This window comes from Scylla paramamosain, chromosome 1 (genome assembly GCF_035594125.1).
Source record: "Scylla paramamosain isolate STU-SP2022 chromosome 1, ASM3559412v1, whole genome shotgun sequence".
NCBI lineage: Eukaryota > Metazoa > Arthropoda > Malacostraca > Decapoda > Portunidae > Scylla > Scylla paramamosain.
In genome coordinates, this window is record NC_087151.1 from 8,167,501 (window position 1) to 8,180,000 (window position 12,500).

Sequence of the window (12,500 nt, forward strand, 5' to 3'; positions counted from 1 at the left end):
CTCTCTCTCTCTCTCTCTCTCTCTCTCTCTCTCTCTCTCTCCGCTATTCCACGTTGACAAGCTTCATTTCTGTCTTTCCAGGGCGGAATATTGGACGGGAGCTTGCAACAACAGCAGCAGCAACAGCAACAGCAGCAGCAACAGCAGCAGCAGCAACAGCAGCAGCAGCAACAGCAGCAGCAGCTTCAACAACAACAGCAGCAACAACAACAACAGCAACAGCAACAACAGCAGCAGCAGCAGAGGCAGCAGCAGCAGCAACAGTTTCAGCAGAAGCTCGCCGTGAGTAGCACAATTTACTTTATCTCCTTTCCCTTCCCTTCCCTCCCCCAAGTGTCTTGTGACGCATCGTGAGTCTCGGCTGCCTTTCCCCACCAAACAGTCCCCTGACCCCCGCCTGGACTCGACTCCAGCCGCCTCGTCACTTCACTCCCCAGTCCACCTCACAGGAGCCAGATGCCGCATCTTGGTGTCAGCAGCCTGCATGGGCGCGGCGCTGTCGGAACGGACTTGTCATGTTGTCAGCTTGGTTGGCTGTCAGAACCATCATGTAGTATGTGCGTGTGTGTGCGTGTGTGGGTGTGTGCGTCCCTGAGTGGTGGTTGTCGAGGCCGGGACCGTCCACCCCTGGCCGGTGGATGGCGCGGCTGAGGCTGTGGTGCTGTGAGGGCGGCTGGGCGAGGTTGTGAGGAGCAGGAGCAGCGCGTCTGTGGCGGGCGTCGGTGTTCTCCCATCCCCTTCCCTTCAGCCTGTTTTCGCTGGTCACACGAATTGCTTGTCTCTTGCACCATTGCTCGGCCTGCGATTTGTAGCATCCAGAGTGATCGGCGCGGAACACAGCCAGGGGCCCGCCACGCCCGGCCCATACCAAGTCTTTACTAATTTACACAGGAGTATTTTGCGCTGCGGTGTGAGCGAGGACTCAGATAATGTTGTAATGTACTGTTGCATACATGATTTACTGTGCTGTTGAACCTCATTTGTCAGAGTTAGTGTGAATAACAGTTGTTTTGTTATCTTGAACATGGATATGTATGGATATGTAACCAAGGACAAGAGATGGACATTTACAGATTTATGATTAGTTGTGTTATGTTGCTTAGTGTCAGATGTGAAGGCCATGACTCCCCTTCTCTTCTCATCCCTCTTCCTTCCCCGCGCTGGTGAACGGGGCGCTGCCTTGGTCAGGACAGACTTTGCTAACACCAATATGCTTTACCGTGATAGAAGGACAGTCACAACCTGCCTCACTGCAGCAGTTCATTGCCCTGTAGTGAGCGGGCGGCGGGCCTGGCCGGCGCGCACCTCAGTGAGCGTGGAGAGAAGACGACTCGGTAGTGCATCGCGGCTCCTCACAGTGAGGATAATGCTCGGAACAGCTTAGAAGTAGTTCATAGCACTGTTTTCATCTTGTTTTGATAATATTTTGCTATGCAGAGAGTTTTTTTTTATTGCAGAATAGTTTTGAATAACAACATAGACTAGATTATGTCCCCCTCTATTTCCGTAGATACGGCCTCTCTCTACCTCTGTCACCTGTGGCCACCTGTTGTGTTTAGTCTCATTAGCAGCTGCTCAAGATTTCAGGTTCCACAAGTGTGGCCGCCGTGCACGTAGCGGTGCTCGCACACAGTGTGGCGCGGAACACAGTAAGTGTTTGGTGTAGTGAGCGGCGTGTTCTCCAGCAGGGCGGCCTTGGGAGTGCTCAGCAGCCGCCTGTCAAACACCAGCAAGGACCTCCTAGCATGCGTCCCCCGGGCCCCCACGGACCCAACGGGACAGGGCAGCATGGTCCGCCCAGCCCCTTCGGTTCCAGCAGCCCTCAGGGGCCCTTAAGGCAGCCCGAACCATACGGACACCATGGTCCAAACAGTCCATCAGGCCCTCACCACACGCGGCCTCAGGGACCTCCAGGGCCTGGCCCCCATGGCCCTTTTCCTCCCCGTGGACCTGGCATGCATAACGGGCCACTGTCACACGCCGCCGGGCCTAATGGTACTAAAGTTCAGTCTCCAATGAGGCCTCATGGTCCCGCTGGCTCTGCCGTGGCCCCGGGCACGCCTTCCTCACTTAGTTCTCCACAACCCCACACCGGGGAAGGGCTGCGTTCCAAGGAGGACTCTATCAGTCCTCCCGCAGGTAGCCAGCAGCATGGAGCCTCGGTGAGCGAGGCTGGGTCTTCGACCTCGCCGAAAGCAGTCTCTCAACAGTCGGCTGAGGCGGACAGGGTAGGCTAATGATAACATTTTTAACATAGATGTAATGTTTGCTTTGTAAAATGTCTTTGTTCTAAACTCCTGGCTTGTTGCATGCCAAAATTTGCTAGTGTAGTATAGTTTTCAGTACCTTTTCTGTGAGTGACACCAGAGTCCTGTATTCTCTCCCACGCTGTGCTGCCGCCTTCCTCGCGCCTCTCGTAACCCATCCTGATGCCTCTCACTTTCTCTCTCTCTCTCTCTCTCTCTCTCTCTCTCTCTCTCTCTCTCTCTCTCTCTCTCTCTCTCTCTCTCTCTATCCCTACCATGATCCACCACGCTGCAGAGTCCCTGGAGCTCCCTAAACGCTGACTCATATTCCAGGGACTGTTCGGACCTCAGGCAGATCTGCGGCCGGGCCAGCCGGGGATGCTCCCGCAGCAGGATGGGATGCAGCAGCAGGGCCAGCTGGGTGCTGATCGTGAGTATGCTAAGCAATCCTCTAACCTGCTCTCCCACAGCTCTTTCCTTCCTCTAAGCTCTACCCAGCCTCACTCGCAAACCTCACAGCCCTCCCCTGTAAGTGATCCTCATTACATACCCCGAGAGAAGTTCACGGATCCTCACGCAGACTCTTCCCTGTCTCTGTCAGAAGCGGAGTCTCTTTCAAAATTCTCCATCGCCGAGAGTCGGTCCTCGGATGTGCATAAATCATCGCCACCGTCGAAGGAGGTAACTACTCTTAGCCTTGCTTCATCCATCTCCTCTTCCGGCGAGGCAAAGAATCATAGGCCCACAAGGGCGGCCGTACAGCCTCCTGCCACTGACAGTGGAAATGACTCAGATACCAAAGTAGGGAAGGTAGCGTCAGCAGTCTCCCCCGAGAGTGACACCAAGTGTCCCGCTGGAGGAGAGCGAACCGAGTCCGAGGAAAAGAGTTACGAGGTCACAGACGACGACGTGAAGCGATACTTAGCTTTCCTCAGCAAGCCGTCAGATGATGTGCCGGTGGTTGTGTCGAGTCAGGACAAGAGTGACAAGTGCAAAGAAGAGGAATCCGTCAAGAGGGAAGAGAAGTCAGTAGTTGAGGAGGGCGGGAGGAGTGAGGAGGGTGAGGAGGAGGAAGGAGAAGACAGCGAGGAAGAGCCGGACTCTCCTGGACTGTTGACTGCCATGACCTTCTACGATCACTCTCCCGGGGAGGTGTACACCATTCATGAGGACGAGGAGGAGGCCAGTTCCCCGACTGCCTCCGACGGAGTCTCAAGGCCACGCAGGAAAGGTAGGGCGCCCTTCCTCCACGCCAACCTACTGCTCACGGCTCCCAGACTTCCCACGAGTTCGTAGGTATTCACCAGGAGTCTAGCCAAAGCCCTCACTGGCGGGAAAACCTGAGCACTCGACAGTTGTTGCTTTGTTCACACACCGACTGCAGTTTGATCAGAAGTAACTGAATCGCACTTTTCCTAGACAGATTGAGACCTCTGCTCTGTACATCTCACCAGCAAGCTAATAACTCACGGTGTACAGTCCACTTCTAGGTTGACTCGGTTGAGGTACCTCACAGCTCACACAAGCCAGCCGGCTCAGTTCACTTAAGTGTATCAGCCTCAGCAGATAAGACATTGATGCCTACTAGTTGTTGCCTGAAAATGTGTACTTAAGTGCAGTTACCCAAAGTGTTCCTTATCTGGCACAGTTCCTCAAAGCCTGAGAGCGGGCAGCGAGGCGGGGACGGGGCGGCCGCACCCTCCAACAGGTTCCTCCTCCACCCAGAGCAAACTTTACTTCCACACCAGGGAGTAAAGTTGACCCTCGCCTCAAAGGAAAAGAAACTCACTTTTCGAAATAAAATCTGATGTGATTGGCTTATGAAAAAAAAAAAAACGAAGTTTTGAAAAAAAAAGATGCATTTAACTTTTAACTCGTGTTGTACACTTTTTTTTTTTTTTTTTTTTTTTTTAGCTGAACTTGGAGGTTCATGAGTGTGCCACGCAGCACCAAGCTTACACCCTAACTGCCGCACGGCGCGACACACACACAGCACTGCCTCACGCACTTAATCTCCCCGAACTTAATAGTGTTGTCACATTGAGCCACCATACTCGCCTCTCACTTCATCCTGTGTACATACTTGACTTTGTGTAGCACACCAGATGCTGTCCGTAGGATCGGGATGTGCAGGGAATGAGGTGGTCGCCGGCCACGGGAGTACAGGTGTTCGGGAGCTTCTCGGAAAGTGACCTTGGGTGGTGACCTTAACTGTAGAGGAGAATTGTGATTGGCTGTCAGGTGGCTCGTGCTGCCTCATGTATTATTTACCTCATGCTCGATATTTGAGCCAAAGGTTGTGGTCTCCGCCGGCCGCGGGACAAATTCAAACTGGTGCTTGCAGAGGTACAGGTGAGCAAGAGGCGCTGCTAGGATGCCGTGCAGGTGTGCTGCGGATTGCTGTGCTAAATTATTTAAAAGGGGAAAGAGATCAGAAATCCTTTCAGTCATAAATCTAAATGTTGCTTACAGTATAAACTTTGCTCAGACTTTCCGTGTATGGTAAATGTATTATTGGGAGACATTAAAGGGGGAATATATTTTTAGTAATGCCTTCTGTGAGGAAGAGCTATTTCAAGTTCTTTTCCTGGACTAATCTTGTACTAGCCCGGAATAGACTCAACTAGTGCGCCGGTTTGATAGTTTGTGTGTGGAGCAGGAGGCGTGGGAAGGTCATCTGGGGAGCATCAGCACCGAACCATTTTGAATACATACAAAATACATTCACTCATCCTTCACTAGGCAGTGAGCAAAAGTCGTAACTCGGTTTGTCAAGCGTCACTGGACATGGTCGCCTCTGTCCTGGGGTGGCGCGGGGAGGTTGTCCGGGGCCTGGCCTCCACCAGGCAGCCGAGGGTGGAAGAGGTCCTGATCTCCACGTAGTAGTACAGGCTGAGTGACATCGCCGGCCTTCATAAGAGGAACGCCTTAGTACTAAACTCACCTTGTGACAGACTTATTACAGTGAAGTCTAGAAGCTTAGTCCTCATAGCTTTAAGGCCCCTAGGAGAGTGAGTCCTGGGCTGGATAATTCAAAAGCGTTGCTACAGCGGCGGACAGGCCGCGAACCGAGGGCCGCGGATGAGAGGCGAAGTGCGGAACTTGGATTTTTCAGGACACTAGCAAATACCTTTTACAAATACCGGTACGCTAGTAATGACCGTAAGAGCAGGAGATTTTCCTTGAATTTTCCGACTTGATATTGTAGCTTAAGAAAATTGAATGAGGTCAACATTGGTGAAGAGATTACAGAAAAAAGAAAAGGAATGTAAAATGAGAAACTAAAACTACAGGATTCTCTATTTTTTTGCTATGATATATATATATATATATATATATATATATATATATATATATATATATATATATATATATATATATATATATATATATATATATATATATATATATATATATATATGATTTTTTTTAATACAAAATTATTATAGTGAAAAATTGACGATGTGTGTGGGGGAAGAGCGACGGTGTAGGAAAGGAGTGGCTGGATGGAAGAAAGGCTGCTGGCTGAGCAGCCCCCCGCCCCGCCGCGCCTAGCCACGGAGAAGGAACTGGCCAGATGATTTCTTTGCAACTCGAGCGTGTGGTGTGCGTTCATTCCAGAGTGACGTCACAGATGAGTCATGAGCCCTCGTGGAAGTCGGTTGCCTGAGCAGCAGGTCACAGAATGAACTTAGGAAGCACTTGAAACTTAAAGCTCATGTGCTCAGAGGCAGCAGAGGATGTGTACTCGGCGGATAGTCTCAGTAAACATAAATATTGACATTTAACTTTCAAGTGTGCCTAAATGTTTGTTCTGTCCTCAGAAGCAGATAAGATGTAAATATATTCCCAGATTGTTTCACGCACACCTGAGTTCCCTTCTGTGCCGTCTTTTTTGCTGTTATACTGTTCTTCGTGCTGTCACTCGCTGTCAGTCTGTCCCTTCCACCATGCATGAAGGCCTCCACTCGCCCTGCCCCCGACACACCAGCGGGGGACTATCTGCTTCTGAGAAATCCACAAACTCTCTCTTGTTTTTTGTTTTCTCTTTCTCTCTTTACGCGAGAACTCTCCTTGATAACCCACGGCAGTTAGCGAGCGACTGACTGACTGACTGATGTGAATCCATCCTTCATTTCGGTCCACCTTCCTGAGATTGTGACGCCGCCGCCTCCCTCCCCCGGGGCCACGCTGCCTGTTGGTGCCTGCGAGCGGGTCTTGAGTGCGTCTCTCACCCCAAGCTGCCTCCCGCCTCTCAAGGGCTCCACGCAACGCCTTATTGAATGAAACATTGTGTGGAGGAAGGGCCATTGTGATTTGTAGTTTGTAGTGAAGTTGTAGGAGTCTGCTGAGGGTTGGAACAATGTGGGAGTTGGGTCCCTTTTTTTGTGTGTGTGTGTGTGTGTGTGTACAAATGCAGAGTGTTATGGAACGTTATGTTAAAGTTTGAACGTTGTTGTGTGTTACACTTTAAATCTGAGAGTGTGCTGTGGGTGAAACAAAAAATATTTACGTGTTCCGCATTTTTATAAGCAGTAAAGTTGTACAACGTTATTAGATTATTCTGCAGCCGCCATTATTACTTACTTCACAGAGAGAGAGAGAGAGAGAGAGAGAGAGAGAGAGAGAGAGAGAGAGAGAGAGAGAGAGAGAGAGAGAGATTGGCACGGAGATTAAGTTATCGGAATGGATGTGGGTAACGATTGTGTACGTGATGTGTGTGTGTGTGTGTGTGTGTGTGTGTGTGTGTGTGTGTGTGTCCTGTCCGTTCGGGAATCTGCTACATATGCTATTGTATTGTATTGTGTGTGTGTGTGTGTGTGTGTGTGTGTGTTTGCCCGTTAGCCCTCCTATTGTTCTAGTTTCTATGGTTGTCTTTGCGTGAAGGGATGGCGGTCGGTGCTTTCTCAGATCAGCAGCGGCAGTGAGCGAGGATGTAGTGATGCCTCTATGTGGAGGGAAGCTGCTATGAAGACTCAGATCCTTTGATGCAGATGCTGTTTATGTTAAGGGGAAGTTGTAAGCTAGAACATCTGTAGGTGTGGGTGTGTGTGTGAGTGCGTGCGTATGTGCATGTGGGTGTGTGTATGTGGATGAGTGTAAGTGTGGGTGTGTGTACTTGAAATGTAGGCAGTAGACAAATGATAATGGCAGATCCAAACACTTAAAACTTAAGACGTGTGGTGGTGAAGGCAGGGGTGTTGACGATAGTGATAATGGTGGTGGCACTAACAGCATTCAAGGTGGAGGCGGGATTGGTGGTAAGAGGGCACTCCTGCAGGTCCGGGCGTAGGAGGTGGCACGGGTGCGTCGCGGCGGTGGCCGTGGGTTATCAGGGTGCCAGACGAGGAGGAAGGTAATAAGCTTACTCTTTTTCGGGAGCGGTATAACCAAGAGGCACAACCCTGTTTGCAGGACATTGCGTTCCTTGCCACGTCGACTTACCAAAAGCAGGTCAATTTTGTCTCTTTTTTCCAATACGTTTTTAATTATTTATTAATTTATATATATATACATATATTTTTTTGACTGTAAGAGGAAAGCATGGATGTGGCATGTGAGAGGCTCAAGTGAAGGCCCCGGGCTCGCACCTGTGTTGTAAAGGTAGGTGCGTTCCTTCCCCGGATACACGAACTCGAGGCGGTCAAGTCTTGTTTATATCCTAAGCGTTTATATTATGACCCCGTGTAAGCTTCAAAATTATTATTGATTAACATTTATAGTGCTGGTAAATGTCGCCATTGATGATCCTTGCATGTCATCAAAGAGCCATTTTTTTAAAACTCATCACCAAGTCACTTTTATAATTTCTTCGTGTGTGTGTGTGTATATATATATATATATATATATATATATATATATATATATATATATATATATATATATATATATATATATATATATATATATATATATATATATATATATATATATATATATATATATATATATATATATATATATATATATATATATATATATATATATATATATATATATATATATATATATATATATATATATATATATATATACTTAATTTTTTTAAGACAACCAACTTAGCACTGCTGAGCGTAGAGGTTGTGTCCCACTATTAGTTTTGTCACAGCAGATCGCTAGTGTAGAGCAGCAGGAGCAAACATCCATTGACATAACTATTGTCCTTGATGACTCCATATGCTTAGCACCTTCCAAATCTGAGGCACTTTGATTATGTGCGTATATCTCCTTATTTACTGCCCTGTGACCTCTCCACTTCACCGAGCATCTCCCCGCCCCGTCCCCTTTTCTTCCCTTCTTCACCTCTTCCTATTTTCTCGCTTGTTATCTCCCAGTTTCTCAGTGGATATTGATTTTCTCGTATGATGTAGGTAGACGGTATCCAGAGTTTGTTTCTGGTGATGTAGTGATTTTTAGATCTTCCTTTGTTTGTTCATTTTATGGATGTTTTCCAATGTTAATGATTATTTACTCCCAGGTTTTGCAGTGAGAGGGATAGAGTCACTGCGACAGGATCTTGTTGGGTAGACAGTGAAATGAAAAAAAAGCTTTTGTTTGTTGTTGCTAATGTTGTAGTTGCTGTTGTTGTAGGAAAAAAAAATGTCCGTTCCTCAGTCACTGAATCTCACACACACACACACACACACACACACACACACACACACACACACACACACACACACACACACACACACACACACACACACACACACAATGTTGTTGGATGGCCGCTTATAGACAACCTGACAGACGTGCAAGGCGAAGGGAGGCAAGTAGTCCGCTAGTTGAGACTACTAGTTGAGCCTTCACTCTTATCTATGTGCAGGTTGCGGCGCTTGCCTGTGACTGCGAAAAATCTAAACACCAAACAGTCGAGTAGATGGCTTGATGAGTCAGCCACTAGTAAATGACGGCCTGAGAAGATCAGACACCAACACTCCAGCAAGAGACATTCCGCCCACTGACTGACACCCACACACTGAGGACGGAGATGGACGGGCTGGTCCTGTCAGCAGTATTGAGTGGCGGCGCTGCAGGGTATTGCTGGTCACTCACGGGTACGATCTGATGCAGTTTGAGTTAATTTCGAGGCAAGATATTGTGAGGCGAGACGCATCGACAGCCAAATACAAACAGTGATAATAACGTGCGGTGCTCTTGTCCTTAGATGAACCTCGCCGGCTCCGCGCAGCAAGACGCACGCGCGGGAACTTTAGACAATCTTCTTCCCTAACTTCATTGAAATTCAGGCGGTGCAGGATGCTGCTTCAACACAACACACCCAGAGACACACGAGTTTATCCACAGCGCTTGTATTTAGTTTGCTTGATATATTTATTTCTCTGTTACGTTTTCGTTTCATTTCACGATGCGGCGCCTGAAGTACACCCGCCATTTGCGTTCTTTCACGGATAATATCACTACTGATACAGCCGCTGCCGTCTACGCTGCCCGCTTCCCTCTCTGCTCGACTCACGCACAGGAAGTAATGTTGTCTAAAGCTCCACCCTGAACTGTCCGGTACGATTTTTCTCTTTTCTTTGCTACACAATTACTGGAATTCCGTCTCTTGAAAAAAATAAATAAATAAATAAATAAAAAATAAATAAATAAATCGTAACTAACAACACATTCTTTTATAAGAACACATTTTTTTTTTTCAGGTAAATGTAAGTCTAATAAATCTTAAATCCTTTAATTCCATAAGCGTTTTCACGCACGGCAATGTGGAACATGCCACCAAACTTTAAAGCAGTATTGTGCGAGTAAATACGAGTCCATAACTTCACCTCATCTTAAAAGTTTCCCGATGCTGCATTGGTTCAAAAGTCTGATCCGCATGGCAGCGGCTAGAAAAAAAAATTCTAATGACATTTAGACTTAGAAAATAATTTTTACTTATTTGTAACTTAAACACTTTGCGAACATATCTTGCCCCGTCATTGACTGAAATTGAGTCTGAAGAGTACGGATCATTGGCCAGGAGTCATCTTGATAGCAGCTTGTAGTATCATAGAGTGCGGAGGAATCCCTCCGTGAAGTGACCGTGTGGGGCTGTATAGTGCCGTAGTTTGGTTAGCTGCCTTCCCTCGGGGGTGCCGCCCATTGTGACCAGTGTTATGCTGCTGGCTCCGCAGGGGCGGCCATGGGTCTGGGACCAATGGGACCAATCCCAGGAGGCCTGGATGCTCGAAGAAATCAACTGCGGTCACAAGTGTCGTTGGAAGGTCATTTGCACAACACCAGCATGATGCGGGGAACAGCAGACGGCCAGGACACGCGAGGACCGACCACCATGGGCACCCACACCAACGCCACTCAGAGCGTCGCCTCCACCACAAGCGGGCGTCCTCCCGTGGGTGGCGTCAAGCTTCCTGGCATGGGTGAGCTGCAGACTACTACCCAGCCTTCCTCCGTGCAAGCCGGCCTACAGTCAGGGCCTCAGACGCAGCAGCAGCAGCAGCAACAACAACAACAACAGCAGCAGCAACAGCAACAACATCAGTTGCATATGGGGCAGCAAGTTTCGAGCACTCAAGCAGGAGGTCTGGGCACGGCGGGCACAGGTCTGGGCGGGGGGCTGAGTGGCAGCATGTCTGGGACCACCACAGGGACCACTCTGACGACCACCTCTCATGACCCAATGTCACGGATGCACGGCCAGGTCACGTCTCATGCCACCCTCAACTCGCAGATGAACAGCCACATGACCACTTCCTCCATGAACCAGGCCAACACCCAGATGAGTCACATGCATAACCAGGGCATGCAGAACACCCACCAGTCCCAGAACAGCCATTTCATGAACCACCAGATGGGGCAGAATCAGCAGCAGCAGCAGCAGCATCAGCAACAGCAGCATCAGCAGCAGCAGCAGCATCAGCAGCAGCAGCAACATCAGCAGCAGCAACAGCAGCAGCAGCCACATGAACTGAACCCGTACCAGAACAAGATGCAGCAGGGAGGCCAGATGCAGATGAACCAAATGGGTATGGACATGCAGACACAAAACACCATGGGCGGCCCTCACATGAACCAGACTCAGATGGGTAACCACGTACCCCCTGGAATGACCTCACAGCCCAACAATCCTAGTCTGGTGACCTCCATCGCCCAGCGGATAGTAAACCCAACTAGTCAGATGAACCATGTGGGCCAAATGAACCAGATGAACCAAATGCAGAATTCCCTGGGTGGCGCCAAAGATATAAAAGGACTAGGTAGCCTCCTGCACAGCCCCCTCAGCGGCAGGCACCAGCAGCAGACACAAAACGTGCATCAGAACACTCAGCAGCAGCAGCAGCAGCAGCACAACGCCTCCTCCACAGCCTCTTCGGCGCTCAGTGGCCTCAGCAGCCTCTTCGGCCTCCAAAAGAATCGTCCAGGTAATGTTTTTCACCTTTGTTTCCATGGCCTATGAGCAACAGCTCCCATTTAAGTACCGTAATATTGTGAGTGGCGAGCTGGTGCGTGGTAGTGAGTATTATAGAAGTTTAAAGCTCTAAGAAAAAGGAGGAAATAAAATATAACATTTTTAGTGTTCCCATTGTTCGTTCATTTTATGTATCATTCTGGTTAAAAATAATAGGTTATTAACTTGTAATAACGTCTTTAGTATAACGTCAAGGACGAGTATTGTCTCAACACTGACTTGTCTTTTATCCATTATGTGCTGATGATGCCCTCGGGCGCCCTTCCTGAAGTAGTGAGCACAGAGGTTGCTGCGAGAAGTACAGTAGTGTAGTAGCGGGGAGAGGGTGGGTGGCCGCGGGGCGTCACCGAGAAGCAGCTCATTATCGGTGGCGGCTCCCGTCAGGCCCAGCCAGGACTGTAGCACTAGTACTTAAGGTTTCTATTGTTACATGTGAGTCAGGTGAAGGAGTGTGGAGTAACACGTTTTCCATTCCTCCCTTCCGCCCCTCCTGTAGCCGGAGGCCTCATAGGGGATCTGTTTAAAGGAAGTAAGGAACCAACACAATTCTGATAATGCGCTAGTGAAATTAGTTCATAGAATGAACGTTTCTGCATTGGATATGCATTTACCACAAATTTAGTTTGTGTTTAGAATGTTTCAGATTATTGATAGAAATGTGATCTTATATAAGATTATTACTTCGTTGTAGAATCCTTGCTTGATGAATATTATTAGTTGAGCGGTTCTTGAAGGTGAAAGAATGATGATGTGTGCCGGCGACCTCCCGCTCTTGGCAGCTCTGGTTTATGCTTACGCCTTCCCCTCCTCCTCGTACATCT

At 48.5% G+C, this 12,500-nt stretch overlaps 1 protein-coding gene across 1 annotated transcript in view; it reads left to right on the top strand.

Annotated features, from left to right (window-relative positions):
- The window catches only part of LOC135101295 (histone-lysine N-methyltransferase 2D-like), a 107,126-nt gene that overhangs the window by 64,669 nt on the left and 29,957 nt on the right, over positions 1 to 12,500 (top strand). The window contains exons 3-8 of the mRNA XM_064005085.1: positions 82 to 282; positions 1,689 to 2,228; positions 2,580 to 2,676; positions 2,848 to 3,477; positions 10,385 to 11,632; positions 12,176 to 12,208. Of these exons, the coding sequence (XP_063861155.1) occupies positions 82 to 282; positions 1,689 to 2,228; positions 2,580 to 2,676; positions 2,848 to 3,477; positions 10,385 to 11,632; positions 12,176 to 12,208 (2,749 nt within the window). The remainder of the gene's footprint in view (positions 1 to 81; positions 283 to 1,688; positions 2,229 to 2,579; positions 2,677 to 2,847; positions 3,478 to 10,384; positions 11,633 to 12,175; positions 12,209 to 12,500) is intronic.